Here is a 12245-nt window from a genome sequence, read left to right as displayed (position 1 = left end):
AGAAAAGTTAGAAAATACAAAAATGTATAAAGAAAACAAGTATCATTTATTACCTCACCATTTAGGAATAACCACTGTATGCCTGTTGACATTTCATTTGAGACCAGATAAGGAAGCTGGCCTGCATTAGAAATGTCCATTATTGTGCCTGCCACTCACTCTGCCCTTTCTGAGGGAGGCTGTCTCCGTAGCTCCCCACTTGAAAAGACAGCCCCAGGAGAGTATAATTTACCCGTGGCCACCTGACTGACTAGCTGGACATCTGTGGCAGCTTCTCTTTCTGGCTGAAGGAATTCCAATGCTGTTCAGATATCAAATGGCCTTACGCTACGGGGAGGCTGGACTAGAAGTGAATCTTGCTCGACTAGTCTAAGCCTCTAAGCCAAGCAAAGTGCGTGTATTTCCTTCCCCAGTCACTGCTTTTGGCACAACTATGAGAGGTACTCTCAATGAGAGGTACCAGGAAGTCTTCTGGGTGCAGCGAAAGATTTTCCTTGCTGCTGCCATTGTTTTTCCGTGGGGGAAACCCAAAAGAACCAGAGATCCACAGTCCTGACAGAACTTTCCTGCAGAATAGACTAATCCTGGAATGGCCCGAACTCTGGACTTCTTGTTCTGTGATAACACGTCCTTGTTGGTAGAATCCTTTTTTTTTTTTTTTTTTGCTAAGTTTTCTGTCACTTGTTGTCAAGAGCATTAATGACAGAGCACCTCACCCAGAGCAGGCGATCTACAGGCCGGGCAGGGATCTACCTGGCGGCCAGGTGTAACCTGAGGGCTTACGTGAACCAGATTTTCCTTTAGGAATTTGAACTGAGAAATATACAGAGAATGAGGATATGGACAGCAGGATCTAAAATGGAAAAGAACATTGAATTGCAGATCAACCAGGAAGGGACTGAGTTAGGTTCATGGTGGAGCCATGAAACAGAGATCCGCAAAGGCCAATGGCCAATCCTTCGAGTTACGGCAACAGCACAATGGTTTTCCTGCCCCTGTCATGTGGCCTGGCTCTGCTCCGGCTCCTGCTCTCTTCGAGCTGTGGCTAGCTGTCTTTTCCGGGGTCTTCATCAAATTATCCTTAGAGCCTGACCAGAATGGGGTCCCACCATCTTCAGTCAGGTAAGAGATGAGGCCATCTAATGAGAATGACTCCACCTCATTAGCCACTTTACTCTTTGACCTTACCAGCCAAGTGAAGAAGTGACGTCAGGCGTAGAGTGGGGTTAACCCAGTCAACAAATATTGAAGGTCTGGGGCTATACATTTAAAAAAAGGCTGGCTGGTTGTCATTCTTAGAAGTGCATGCCATTGGCTCTGCTGGTCTTCCTACAGCCCACGGAAAGCCTCCTAAACTAGCTGACAAATGACTTCACCAGGTAGCAAGTATCCCAAAGGCATTTTTTTTCTATTATTAAGGGCAACATTAAAGCACACTGCAACTAGCCTGACCAGGCGGTGGCGCAGTGGATAGAGCGTCAGACTGGGATGCTGAAGACCCATGTTCGAGACCCTGAGGTCGCCAGCTTGAGTGCGAGCTCATCTGGCTTGATCAAAAGCTCACCAGCTTGGACCCAGGGTTGCTGGCTCCAGTAAGGGGTTACTCAATCTGCTGAAGGCCCGCAGTCAAGGCACATATGAGAAAGCAATCAATGAACAACTAAGAAGTCGTAACGCGCAACGAAAAACTAATGATTGATGCTTCTCATCTGTCTCCATTCCTGTCTGTCTGTCCCTGTCTATCCCTCTGACTCTCTCTCTGTCTCTGAAAAAAAATAAAAATTAAAAAAAAAAAGCACACTGCAACTAACATAGTAAGGATGAAACAATATGAAACACATGCAAGTGGATTTCCAGTAAGTTGGAGATTTGTGTAAAATGAAGAGATTTTGGAACCATTTCTAAAAAAAGAGAAAATAGATATTTATTTTTCAGAGAGTACAATCTGATACATACATATATGGTAGCACACTTTTATTGTTAAATTTAAGTTTCACAAGAAATAAATGAATAATCCTCCTTGTAAAAACAAAAATTAAAATGTTACAAACTGGACTAGCATCCACCTTGATTGCCACCCCTAATTCTGACTTCCTCTCTATGGAAGATCATAAGGAATTTAGTGTTTCAAATTCCAGACTATGAATTTACATAAAAATGTACACAGAAATACTAGTTTTTTAAAATTATCTTTTAATTTTAGTTTTTAAAACTGAGTTTATTGGGGGCAACATTGGTTAATAAATTATATAGGTTTCAGGTGTACAATTCTATAATACATCATTTGTATATTGTATTGTATGAAAAATATTAGTTTTTAAAAAACAAATAGTAGCATGCTATATGGCTTTTAATGCAAATTGCTTCTCCCCCTGCCCCCAGAGGTCTATCCAGGGCATTACCCTATAGATCAATTTTCTTTTATTTTTTTTATTGCTGCATATTATTCTATAATATGGATTGTTCCACTACTTATTTCATATTTTCCTATTGAGGGACATTAGGTTATTTCTAACAGTTTGCTTTTAAAAACAATACTGTAACAATTTCTTTTCACATGCCTTCTTTTTTTTTTTTGTTTTTTTTTTTTTTTTTTTTCATTTTTCTGAAGCTGGAAACAGGGAGAGACAGTCAGACAGACTCCCGCATGCGCCCGACCGGGATCCACCCGGCACGCCCACCAGGGGCGACGCTCTGCCCACCAGGGGGCGATGCTCTGCCCATCCTGGGCGTCGCCATGTTGCGACCAGAGCCACTCTAGCGCCTGGGGCAGAGGCCACAGAGCCATCCCCAGCGCCCGGGCCATCTTTGCTCCAATGGAGCCTTGGCTGCGGAAGGGGAAGAGAGAGACAGAGAGGAAAGCGCGGCGGAGGGGTGGAGAAGCAAATGGGCGCTTCTCCTGTGTGCCCTGGCCAGGAATCGAACCCGGGTCCTCCGCACGCTAGGCCGACGCTCTACCGCTGAGCCAACCGGCCAGGGCTCACATGCCTTCTTGTACACATACATGGTTGAGTGTTGTTTTTTTACAGCAGATAACAGGAAGTAGAACTGTCGCTCAGAGGGATATTATATTTTTAATGTTTTCCTCTATATTTGTTGAAAAACCATTTCCTGAATGAAGCAAAGAACTCAAATAGCATCCCTACAGAAAAGAATATTAATGAACTAGATTATATTAATACTATAACAAGTGTATCATTACTTACCAGTCAATCAAAAAGCAAACTGTCAAGTACACAAGACAACACCACAACAGTTAAATAACTTAGGTCTGCCTGACCAGGCGGTGGCGCAGTGGATAGAGTGTCAGACTGGGATGCAGAGGACCCAGGTTCGAGACCCCTGAGGTTGCCAGTTTGAGTGCGGGCTCATCTGGTTTGAGCAAAAGCCCACCAGCTTGAACCCAAGGTCGCTGGCTCCAGCAAGGGGCTACTGTCTGCTGAAGGACCGTGGTCAAGGCACATATGAGAAAGCAATCAATGAACAACTAAGGTGTTGCAATACGCAACGAGAAACTAATGATTGATGCTTCTCATCTCTCCGTTTCTGTCTGTCTGTCCTGTCATTCCCTCTCTCTGACTCACTCTCTGTCTCTGTAAAAAAATAAAAAAAACAAAAAAAACTTAGGTCACACCACACGGGTATGTGAACTGAGTAGCTGTGAACATAACAGTGAAGTAAAGGGGCCACTTGGGAAACCCTTATGTGTGCAGGAAGGATCTGGTTAACCTTAAGGCTTTAAGCAATGTCTCTAAGAGTTTTAAGCAATGTCTCTTTTGTTTAAGTTCCCTTCTCTACTGTTTGTGTAGAACTGATCAAACCACAGTGCAAACTCAAAAACAAGTACATCTATAACCAGGTCACATCTTGCACTTCTAGGAAGCCTGTTTGGTTCTTAGCAGTGTGGCTATGTGGCACCTGAGAAGGCATCAACTGGCCAGACACTATGACACACCAACCATGTCACTTACCAGCGAGCCTCCCAAGACCACCATTGCCAAGCCCAGCATCTTCTTCGATTTCTTCTAACTCCTCCATATCCAAGCCAAGCTGGTGAGGAAAGGGGAACATCACTGGATGTGGATACAGATGCAGGCCATTGCAGAGAATGATCATTTCCTAAAGCTCTGGGTCAGGTATCCAGGTTTATCTGTGTACTCAATCCTACCACCTTCCCGGCAACTTGTTCTGGCACTGGATGCCCACTGCAGATGCTGGTGACTGCAGTGTGAACCGACGAGATGGCGTAGCAGCAACTGGTAGAGAACTGTGGGCTCTCAGTGTCCATTATTGCCTCTGTCATTTCCTAGCTATATGACTCTGGGCAAGCTAATAAATCTCTCTATGGCCTGACCAGGCGGTGGTGCAGTGGATAGAGCGTCAGACTGGGATGCAGAAGACCCAGGTTCGAGACCCTGAGGTCGCCAGCTTGAGCATGGGCTCATCTGGTTTGAGCAAAAATTCATCAGCTTGGACCCAAGGTCGCTGCCTCAAGCAAGGGGTTACTTGGTCTGCTGAAGGCCCATGGTCAAGGCACATATGAGAAAGCAATCAATGAACAACTAAGATGTCACAATGAGCAACGAAAAACTAATGATTGATACTTCTCATCTCTCCATTCCTGTCTGTCTGTCCCTGTCTATCCCTCTCTCTGACTCTGTCTCTGTAAAAATAAAAATAAATTAAAAAAAAATCTCTCTATGCCTCACTTCTCTTATTTAAAAGATAAGTCCTCATTGGACGACAATATGTACCACATATAGGATTGTTGTGAATTAAATGAGATTATACAAACAAACCATTTAGATTATTCCTGGGCAGATGTTCTTCACTAAATGTTAACCTATTATTATTTTTTGATTTTTTTTTTTGTGTGTGTGTGTCTGTGTGTGCTGTCAGGGTAAAAACCTAAGAAACAGTCCAGTACCAAGCTGACACTAACCAGGCTGAAGGATTTTAAAAACTATCAAAAGGTATGAGGTCAAACTTTCCAGGATGGAGTAAAGTTCATCCTTTCAGGACCACAGCATATTTACTCAGTAGGGTCAGTGGCTGTTAACCCCAAACCAGTGAGTGAGTCACTGCTCATGAGACCTGGGCCAGACACCGACATGGAAACCTCAACCCTGCGGACTAGCTCAACGATTTTCAACCTTTTTCATCTCATGGCATATATAAAACTAATTATTAAAATTCTGAAGCATACCGAAAAATACACTTTTTGCTGATCTGACAAAAAAAAATAGGTATAATTTTGATTTACTTATGCCAGTTATTGTTCTGTTGGCTATTGTTATTTTTTTTATTTCACAATATAAGGGAAAAGAGTCAGGTATCACATACTTTAAAAATTCTTGTGGCACACTGGTTAAAAATAGCTGGTCTAGCTGTGTGGAGCTAAAAATCCTCTACTTCTCTCTGGGTTGAATAAAAGGCTGTGGGGTCCTAGAAGCATCTGTGACCTTGGGGACTGCCAGTCAGCTCCCGCCCCCAAAGTGCTGGGATTCGCACAGCCAGAGGCCATTAGCACTGCTGAACCCTCGAGACCACTTTGCACTGGTCATCTCACAGTGAGGAAATTGATAGCAGATATAGTATATGACCTGTCCTATGCTGACCAGATAAAAATTCAGCCCAGGATTGGCTAATGATGGCCTGTTGTAAAATGAGTGCATTCTCATCTGAAAGTGAGGCAATCCATGACATGAGATGTTTAAGATGGAAACATAATGGACACATTTGAAAATACATGCAGAGGAACCAACCATGCTTGAAACTGATGCCCGTTTCCACGGCCACCTACTTGGATCCCTACCTTACACCACAAATTGCTTTGTCACACACGTTCTTGGTAAGTCAGTCCTCTGAGAGTTCAAAAATGGCTTTGCTTCTGTTCATTGTGGAAGGGACTTTCAAATTTGCTCCCTGGTGTGAGCAGTTTACTGGGGTCCTTGTACAAGTTAACTGCTAATGCTAACATTGAGGATTTTTTAAATTCTAAAAAAGTAAGTCTAAAGTAGGATATATATTTTGACCAAATAGACAGGGGTCACTTCATCCCACCTGGTTATACGCTAGGCCCTGGGAGGTATATTATTTCAGCTACTGTCAGGGGAAAGCAAGAAAAGTCAGTGAAGGGGAGCAGCAATGGTTCTTCCACAGATAATACTCTACCTAACTCAGGTGAAGCAAAGCAGCCCTTAGTGACCAGCAGCTGACCACGAGAGGGGTCAAGCCCACGCCAAGGGAAAGGAGCCGTTTGAATAGCCTCCCATTTAGCATGTGTCACGGCAACTCCCCATTCCTCCTTTCAGCCACGTCCAAGGTCAAGGACTACTTGCTTTTGGTATGGGGATCCTGCAAGCTCAGGGGAGAAACAGTTATAGATCTTCATAAAAACAAATTAGCCTATTAGGTTTAAGACCTCAGCTCCTCATTTAAGGAGGAGGTATATTGTACATCTCATTTAGCAATAGATAAAGTATGATGATAAAATTTTCAAAGCTTATTATTTTCACATGTTGTCTTGAAATACAAATAATAGTCAAACTTTGATCATTTTTAAAAGATAGATAGGAGCCTAAAGTAAAGCTTGTGATTTTGACAGCAGGGAGTCAAGCACTTTTAAAAGGCATGCTCAGATGCTAATTTGTAAGATGTAATTTGCTGGGGAATGCTGTCAGGAGCTTTGATTACAAAAGAAAATTCTTATTAGGCAAAACTAGTTCTCTAGCTTTGTTTCTCTTGAGTCAGCAATCACCAGTAGTTTATATTTTTAATAGTTTGTAATAGCCATGTCTATAGAAGTAACTTTTCACCTTTTTTGGGGGTGGGGAAGTGCTACGTCCCCAAGGTTCCTCAGTTGAATTGAATTATAAGGGGAGAGAATGAGAGAAATACAGAGACAATGTACCTGGTAAATGGCCTCATCACAGGCATTTTGCAGGCCAAGGTTGATCATGGTGTTCTGTAATGTTCGGCCCATGTAAAATTCCAAAGAAAGGTAATAAACCCTCTGAAACAAAGAAAAGAGAGGTTATGCTAATTCTGTGAGGCCAACCTTACTGGTCAATATAAACACATCTGGTCAACAATAAAAAGCAAACAGACAGAACTACTTTGGCACAGGTTCAAATAAAACTCCTATAGATTAACAGAATTCTAAATAAAAGCGTTACTGACAAGTGGCTTTGGGAAAACCATTTTATAGCCTATTTATAGCAAAGTAGTTCCGTGTCTTTTACCCCCAGGGAGAAAAAAATAAACTCATCCAACAAATCAGACTCTGTGTGGTTTTTTTTTTTCTTCCTGTTCATAAGCCTTATAAATTAAGTATATGTTTTGGACAAACAGAAGTCAGACTGCCATAGCTCATCATTCATTTATAAAATTTTTGAGATGAGAGTCAGGTAGGGTTGGCTGTGACCAAGTCATCCAAGAAATAGAGAATAACTCCTTCCAGATATACCCAGTGACTAGAAAGTATTCCTCCTTGACTGATTACTGTAAATAATATTATAATTAATTATTTTAGAATTAAATTATTCTAGAAAGTCATGAACTGGCAATAACAAAAGATTATCTCAGGTTTATTGGTGTTTGTTCTTGATGAAATGGGAAATTTCTCTAGCAACTTAGAAACTGACTATGACATAGTACAAGCCAGGTAAATGCTATCAGAGTTGAGTGAAAGGGGCAAAGGTCAGACTTACCTTTTAAAATACAAGTTCAGTTTACTGATTTCTTTCTAATGAACAGATCAGTGAGTAACTTCATCATCCCTTTTTAAAATATCTTTTTCTCCCTATCAGTTCCTTTTTTTCTCACCAAACGCAAAACAACAAAAATATGTAAATGCAGTCACCTAAAATTTTAGGGACACCCCCCCCCATTTCTCAATAAAAAAACCCTAAAAAGTATTTGATCAATCCAAAAATATAAATAAGTTATAAATATAGTTCAATACAACAATGTCTATTACAATATGTAACTCATTAGTTATACATATATTTAAAATATATGAAAATGTCAATGTAGAAATTTTACTTTTCCCCACTTGTGTTTTGTGAAACACCTGAATTCTAAGCCTTCACGTGAATAGTCAACATCCACAGTTAGTGGGTCGTTCATTGCACACTATGTTCCAGAGTTGGGGAAAGGTATCTTTTCTGGGCAGATAGAGGCCAGAGCAGTGCAGGGTACTGATCACATGGCTGATGCCCTTGTACAGGAGGCCACTGTCACGGGAAAGAGTCTCAAGCCACAGATACCCATCTGCATAACATCGGGGGCAGTTTTTTTCTCTTCATTTTTCTCTGTATTATCACGATCTCAATATAACCACTATGTACTGCTTGTTTACTTTCTAGTGATGTATAAAAAGATTGCTTATAAATACAGTATATAAATCCCACACTTGGCAGTTGAGAAGTTACACCCCCAGGAGTAATGACTGTATCTGTCAAATTTCTTTGCCTCTCCTTTAATGATTCCAAGCTAAAATGGACTTAAGATATTTTAAGACATTTCAAGGTCTCTAGAAAATGTTGCTGTTTAAGATAATTTAGAGACTTCACTTCACAGCCAACTTTACAAAGACATGTATGTAAGGTGTATTTCCTATTTCCTCATAAAAGTAATAGTTGGAGGGACTTCACTTTATATTTGAGGATGTATAAGACCTTGAAAAATAGATCTCCCTCATCCTCTTAGTTAGTGGTCTCTAAACATTTATTACACACTCCTAGTAGTAAAATATACAGCATCTCCAAAAAAACCTTAAAAATTATATGCGTGCATTACTATCACTAATAATTATGTATATTTTAGAGAAAGTGGACATTTTCAAAAAGCATGCAAAGATAAATGAGATACCAATAACAAAGATTTTAAAATGGGAGTTGATGCTTCCAGCTCCTCCCCCCCTTCTCTGTCTCTCCTCTCTCTCTCTCTCTCTTTCTCTCTGTCTCTCCCTCTCCTCTCTAAAATGAATAAATAAAAAATTAAAAAAAAATAATTTAAATTTTATTCCTGGCATTAATCACAGGACTTGGGTACTTCTGGGAAGACACAGGGAACCGGTGACAAAACTGAGATTTGCAGGAGAGGCAAGAGTTGAGCAGAGACAGTAGCAAGAAGGTCATTCCAGGTGTAGGGTGCAGGGCGGGCAGAAGCCTAGAAATGTGGAGAGAGGCATGGATGGGATAGCACATTGGTTTAGCAGGACAGCAAGGTAGTCCAGGAGGGTAATGGAAGATGGGAAAGACAGGTTCACCTGCACTGAGAAGGACTTTAAGTGCTTGATTAAGGACGGTGGCAGGCAATGGGAGCCAATGATACCTGAGCAAAAGGCAAGATTTTTTGTCAACTTAATGGAACTACAATGCACAGAATGAGCCGGGATTGCTGACTCAGATACCTTCAGGAGCCAGGCAGAGAAAACACCTCTGTAATGGAAGTCACATAAAACAATGAGGAGTACTCAGCCAAGAACTGGAGTGTACAGGTTGTGCCCAAAGGCACTAAAAATTGCTTAAAGATGTCTTGCTTGCTGAACAAAATATGTCTGCTAGCCATAAACATATTTGGCTGCATGCTGCCAGTTGTACCAATTCTGGGATAGACCAGTAGCCAGGGCCTGAAATAGGCAGAGAAGTGAGACAGCAGGAGAGTAATTTCAACAGAACCTGAAGAAATCATTGGCATCTCGCAACCTGTTGAATGGGGACTACAGGAGGAAGTCAAAGGCAAGACGGAAGTTTTGTGTCTCGGTGACTATCAAGGTTGCAAGGCCATTAGAATGGGAAACACAGAAGTTGGGGCAGGACTGGGAGAGATAATGATTTGAGTTTGAGGAAACAGGAGATCTAGGCCTGTTCACAAAGCATTCAGAAGTGCAGGGATGTTGTTTGAAAAAGAATTCAGACTAGAGAGCCAGATTTGGGATTCATCCGCACTTTTACTAGAGAACTTAGATACATCAACTGTATCTAGGCCACGCTCTGGGGAGCAGGGCCCTCTTGTTTAGGTGAATGGCTGTTACAGAGATTATTTTATTAACGTGTGGACTGAATCTTGTTCACTGTTGTAACCCCAGTGCAGTGTAAACCTGGTTTACACCAGCGTTCAAGCAGGGATGGAGAGCCCTGTGAAGAAACTAGCTAGAGAAACATACAGGCGAGTGTGTTCTGTGATGCGTGGCGATAAATGCTACAGACGAGTGTGTGTAAGGAGGGGGAGGTTTAAGGGGGAGGTCAGGTCCTAAAATATGGCTCATCATCTCACTCTCCAGTTTAACTACTTAAAAAAATAATTTCCAATGCAATAAGTCCCCTCATGCAAATTAAAAAAGATATAGTAAATATATTTATACACAAAGTCTTTTCTGAGGATATCTTTCAGCAGTTGCTACCTCGGGATAGAGGCCTAGGCCTCTGGAGTGAGGAAGTTACTTTCCATTTGAAAGCTTTGTTAGTTTCCTTTATTATTGAGAACTTACTTTCTTTTGCTCAGGTTTTTCTTTTTTTTGGGGGGGGGCATTGTGACTGTGGACTATCCTTTTCTTTTTCATGCCTTTACATATTAAAAAATTCTTAATGTATTTCTCACTGCCTCCATGATATATCAATCTTTCACCTTTTCCAATAGCCTCCAACCAGCTTTCCTCTCCCGATACCGACTCACACCCACCTCTCTGCAGCAGCCAGAGCTGCTCTCACCCTCACTGCACAACACAACCCCTCTCCCTGCTGTCCTCTTCAATTCTCTCCGACCCACCTTCCCAGACTGGCAGGGGGAGGCAGTGTCCCTCTGTGTGCCCAAAAGCCCCCTAAGAAACCCTCCATCAGCCCCTGCGCAGTGGACAGGGCTGCTCTGTGAAGAGCCCTTCTTCAGCAGCTCTCAGGTAGATCTTGGAGTTCAAAGCATGCCCTGGGAGAAGGCCTCCATCCCACAGGAATCAGGAAGTCCAGGAGCGCCACACCCTGTTCATCGCAACCGGGGAGGGGCGGGCAGAGCTCGGTCCTCGGAGTGGGACCTCTATCCACCTTTCCACCATATTCAGACAGTTCCCTAGAAGCCCCAGACGGTCGAGCATCCTCTAGTCTAGGCCTCCAAAGGCTCTACAGGCAGTGATGCTCCTCCAACTCCCTCCCCCCGCCCTGACCTATTATCATTTGGCGTACTCTATATCCATGTCTCCCTTCCCTAAATACTAAGCTTCTCCGAGGCAGGGCTTTAGTCCGTTTTGCTCAGGGCCGACTACCAGGGCCCCAGAGCTGTGCTTGGCATACAGACAGTAGGCGCCGGACACCTCTTGATTACAAGTTGAGGGTCAATGCTCCAAAAATTGTGAAATAAGTGGTCAGGCGAGGGAGGCCCGAGCCTGTGCTCACCAGGCGGTCCCCAGGGGCGGTCTGCTTTGGGCCGGGCGGGCCCGTCCACCGCCCAGACACGCCTCCCCGGATTTCGGGGAGCGCCCCTCACGCGGGGCAGGAACCGGGTGGGGGAGGGTCACCTCGGGGGCTCCCCCCGCGCGGCAGCTGGAGGAGCCGGGCCGGTACCTTGGGGCACTTCTCGTAGTAGTACTGCTGCGTGCGGATCCAGCGCCCCACCAGGTGATCGCGCACCGTGTGCGCCAGCGCGAAGAAGTAGTCGCGGGGGGTGGCCACGTTGCGGTCCTTGACCAGCGTGAAGTGCAGGTGCCGGTTGAAGCCCTTCTTCAGCTCGGCCACGTTCTCCACGCCCACGATGCCGCGGATGCTGATCTGCCGCCGCTTCTCCTGGTCGGTCAGGGGCTTGGCCATGGCGGCGGCGGGCGGCGCAGCGAGCGGGACTTGAGGCCCGAGGAGCCCGGCGGCAGGACACGGCTGGAGGAGGCTCCACAGCTTTCGCCACTGCCGCTTTTGAGTTGAAGGGAAGTTCAGGGTCCGCCCCTGGACGCGGCGCCGCCCCGGCTCGGGGCTACTGGCCGGGGTGGCGAAGGTCCGACCAGGCTCCTCCCCGGACCTGGGGCCACGGAGCGGGCGTGCGCGCAGGGAGACCCCTGCCGGCGAGTGTGCGCACCCAACGCGCCCGGATGGAGCGGGGCGGGGCGGGGCGGGGCGGGAGCGGCCCAGGGCCCGGGCTGAGCCCCCCTGGCGGTTGAAGGTGGGATCTTAGGCAAGCACGTAGCCATTCAGAGGGTCCCTTGGGGATCTGTGGAACCTGGGAGGGCAGCAATTGTCCTAGTCCCCACTCCCAACTCT

General features: G+C 44.5%; 1 protein-coding gene across 1 annotated transcript in view; it reads right to left on the bottom strand.

Annotated features, from left to right (window-relative positions):
* Positions 1 to 12020, bottom strand: part of PYGL (glycogen phosphorylase L) — a 43495-nt gene extending 31475 nt beyond the window's left edge. The window contains exons 1-3 of the mRNA XM_066344388.1: positions 11562 to 12020; positions 6914 to 7015; positions 3972 to 4050 (exon numbers count right to left, since the gene is read on the bottom strand). Coding sequence (XP_066200485.1) covers positions 3972 to 4050; positions 6914 to 7015; positions 11562 to 11804 — 424 coding nt within the window. The 5' untranslated portion in view covers positions 11805 to 12020. The remainder of the gene's footprint in view (positions 1 to 3971; positions 4051 to 6913; positions 7016 to 11561) is intronic.
* Positions 12021 to 12245: the final 225 nt, after the last annotated feature.

Source organism: Saccopteryx leptura, chromosome 6 (genome assembly GCF_036850995.1).
Source record: "Saccopteryx leptura isolate mSacLep1 chromosome 6, mSacLep1_pri_phased_curated, whole genome shotgun sequence".
Lineage (NCBI taxonomy): Eukaryota > Metazoa > Chordata > Mammalia > Chiroptera > Emballonuridae > Saccopteryx > Saccopteryx leptura.
The sequence above is the reverse complement of the archived record's forward strand: the minus strand, read 5'-3'. Positions and strand labels throughout refer to the sequence as shown.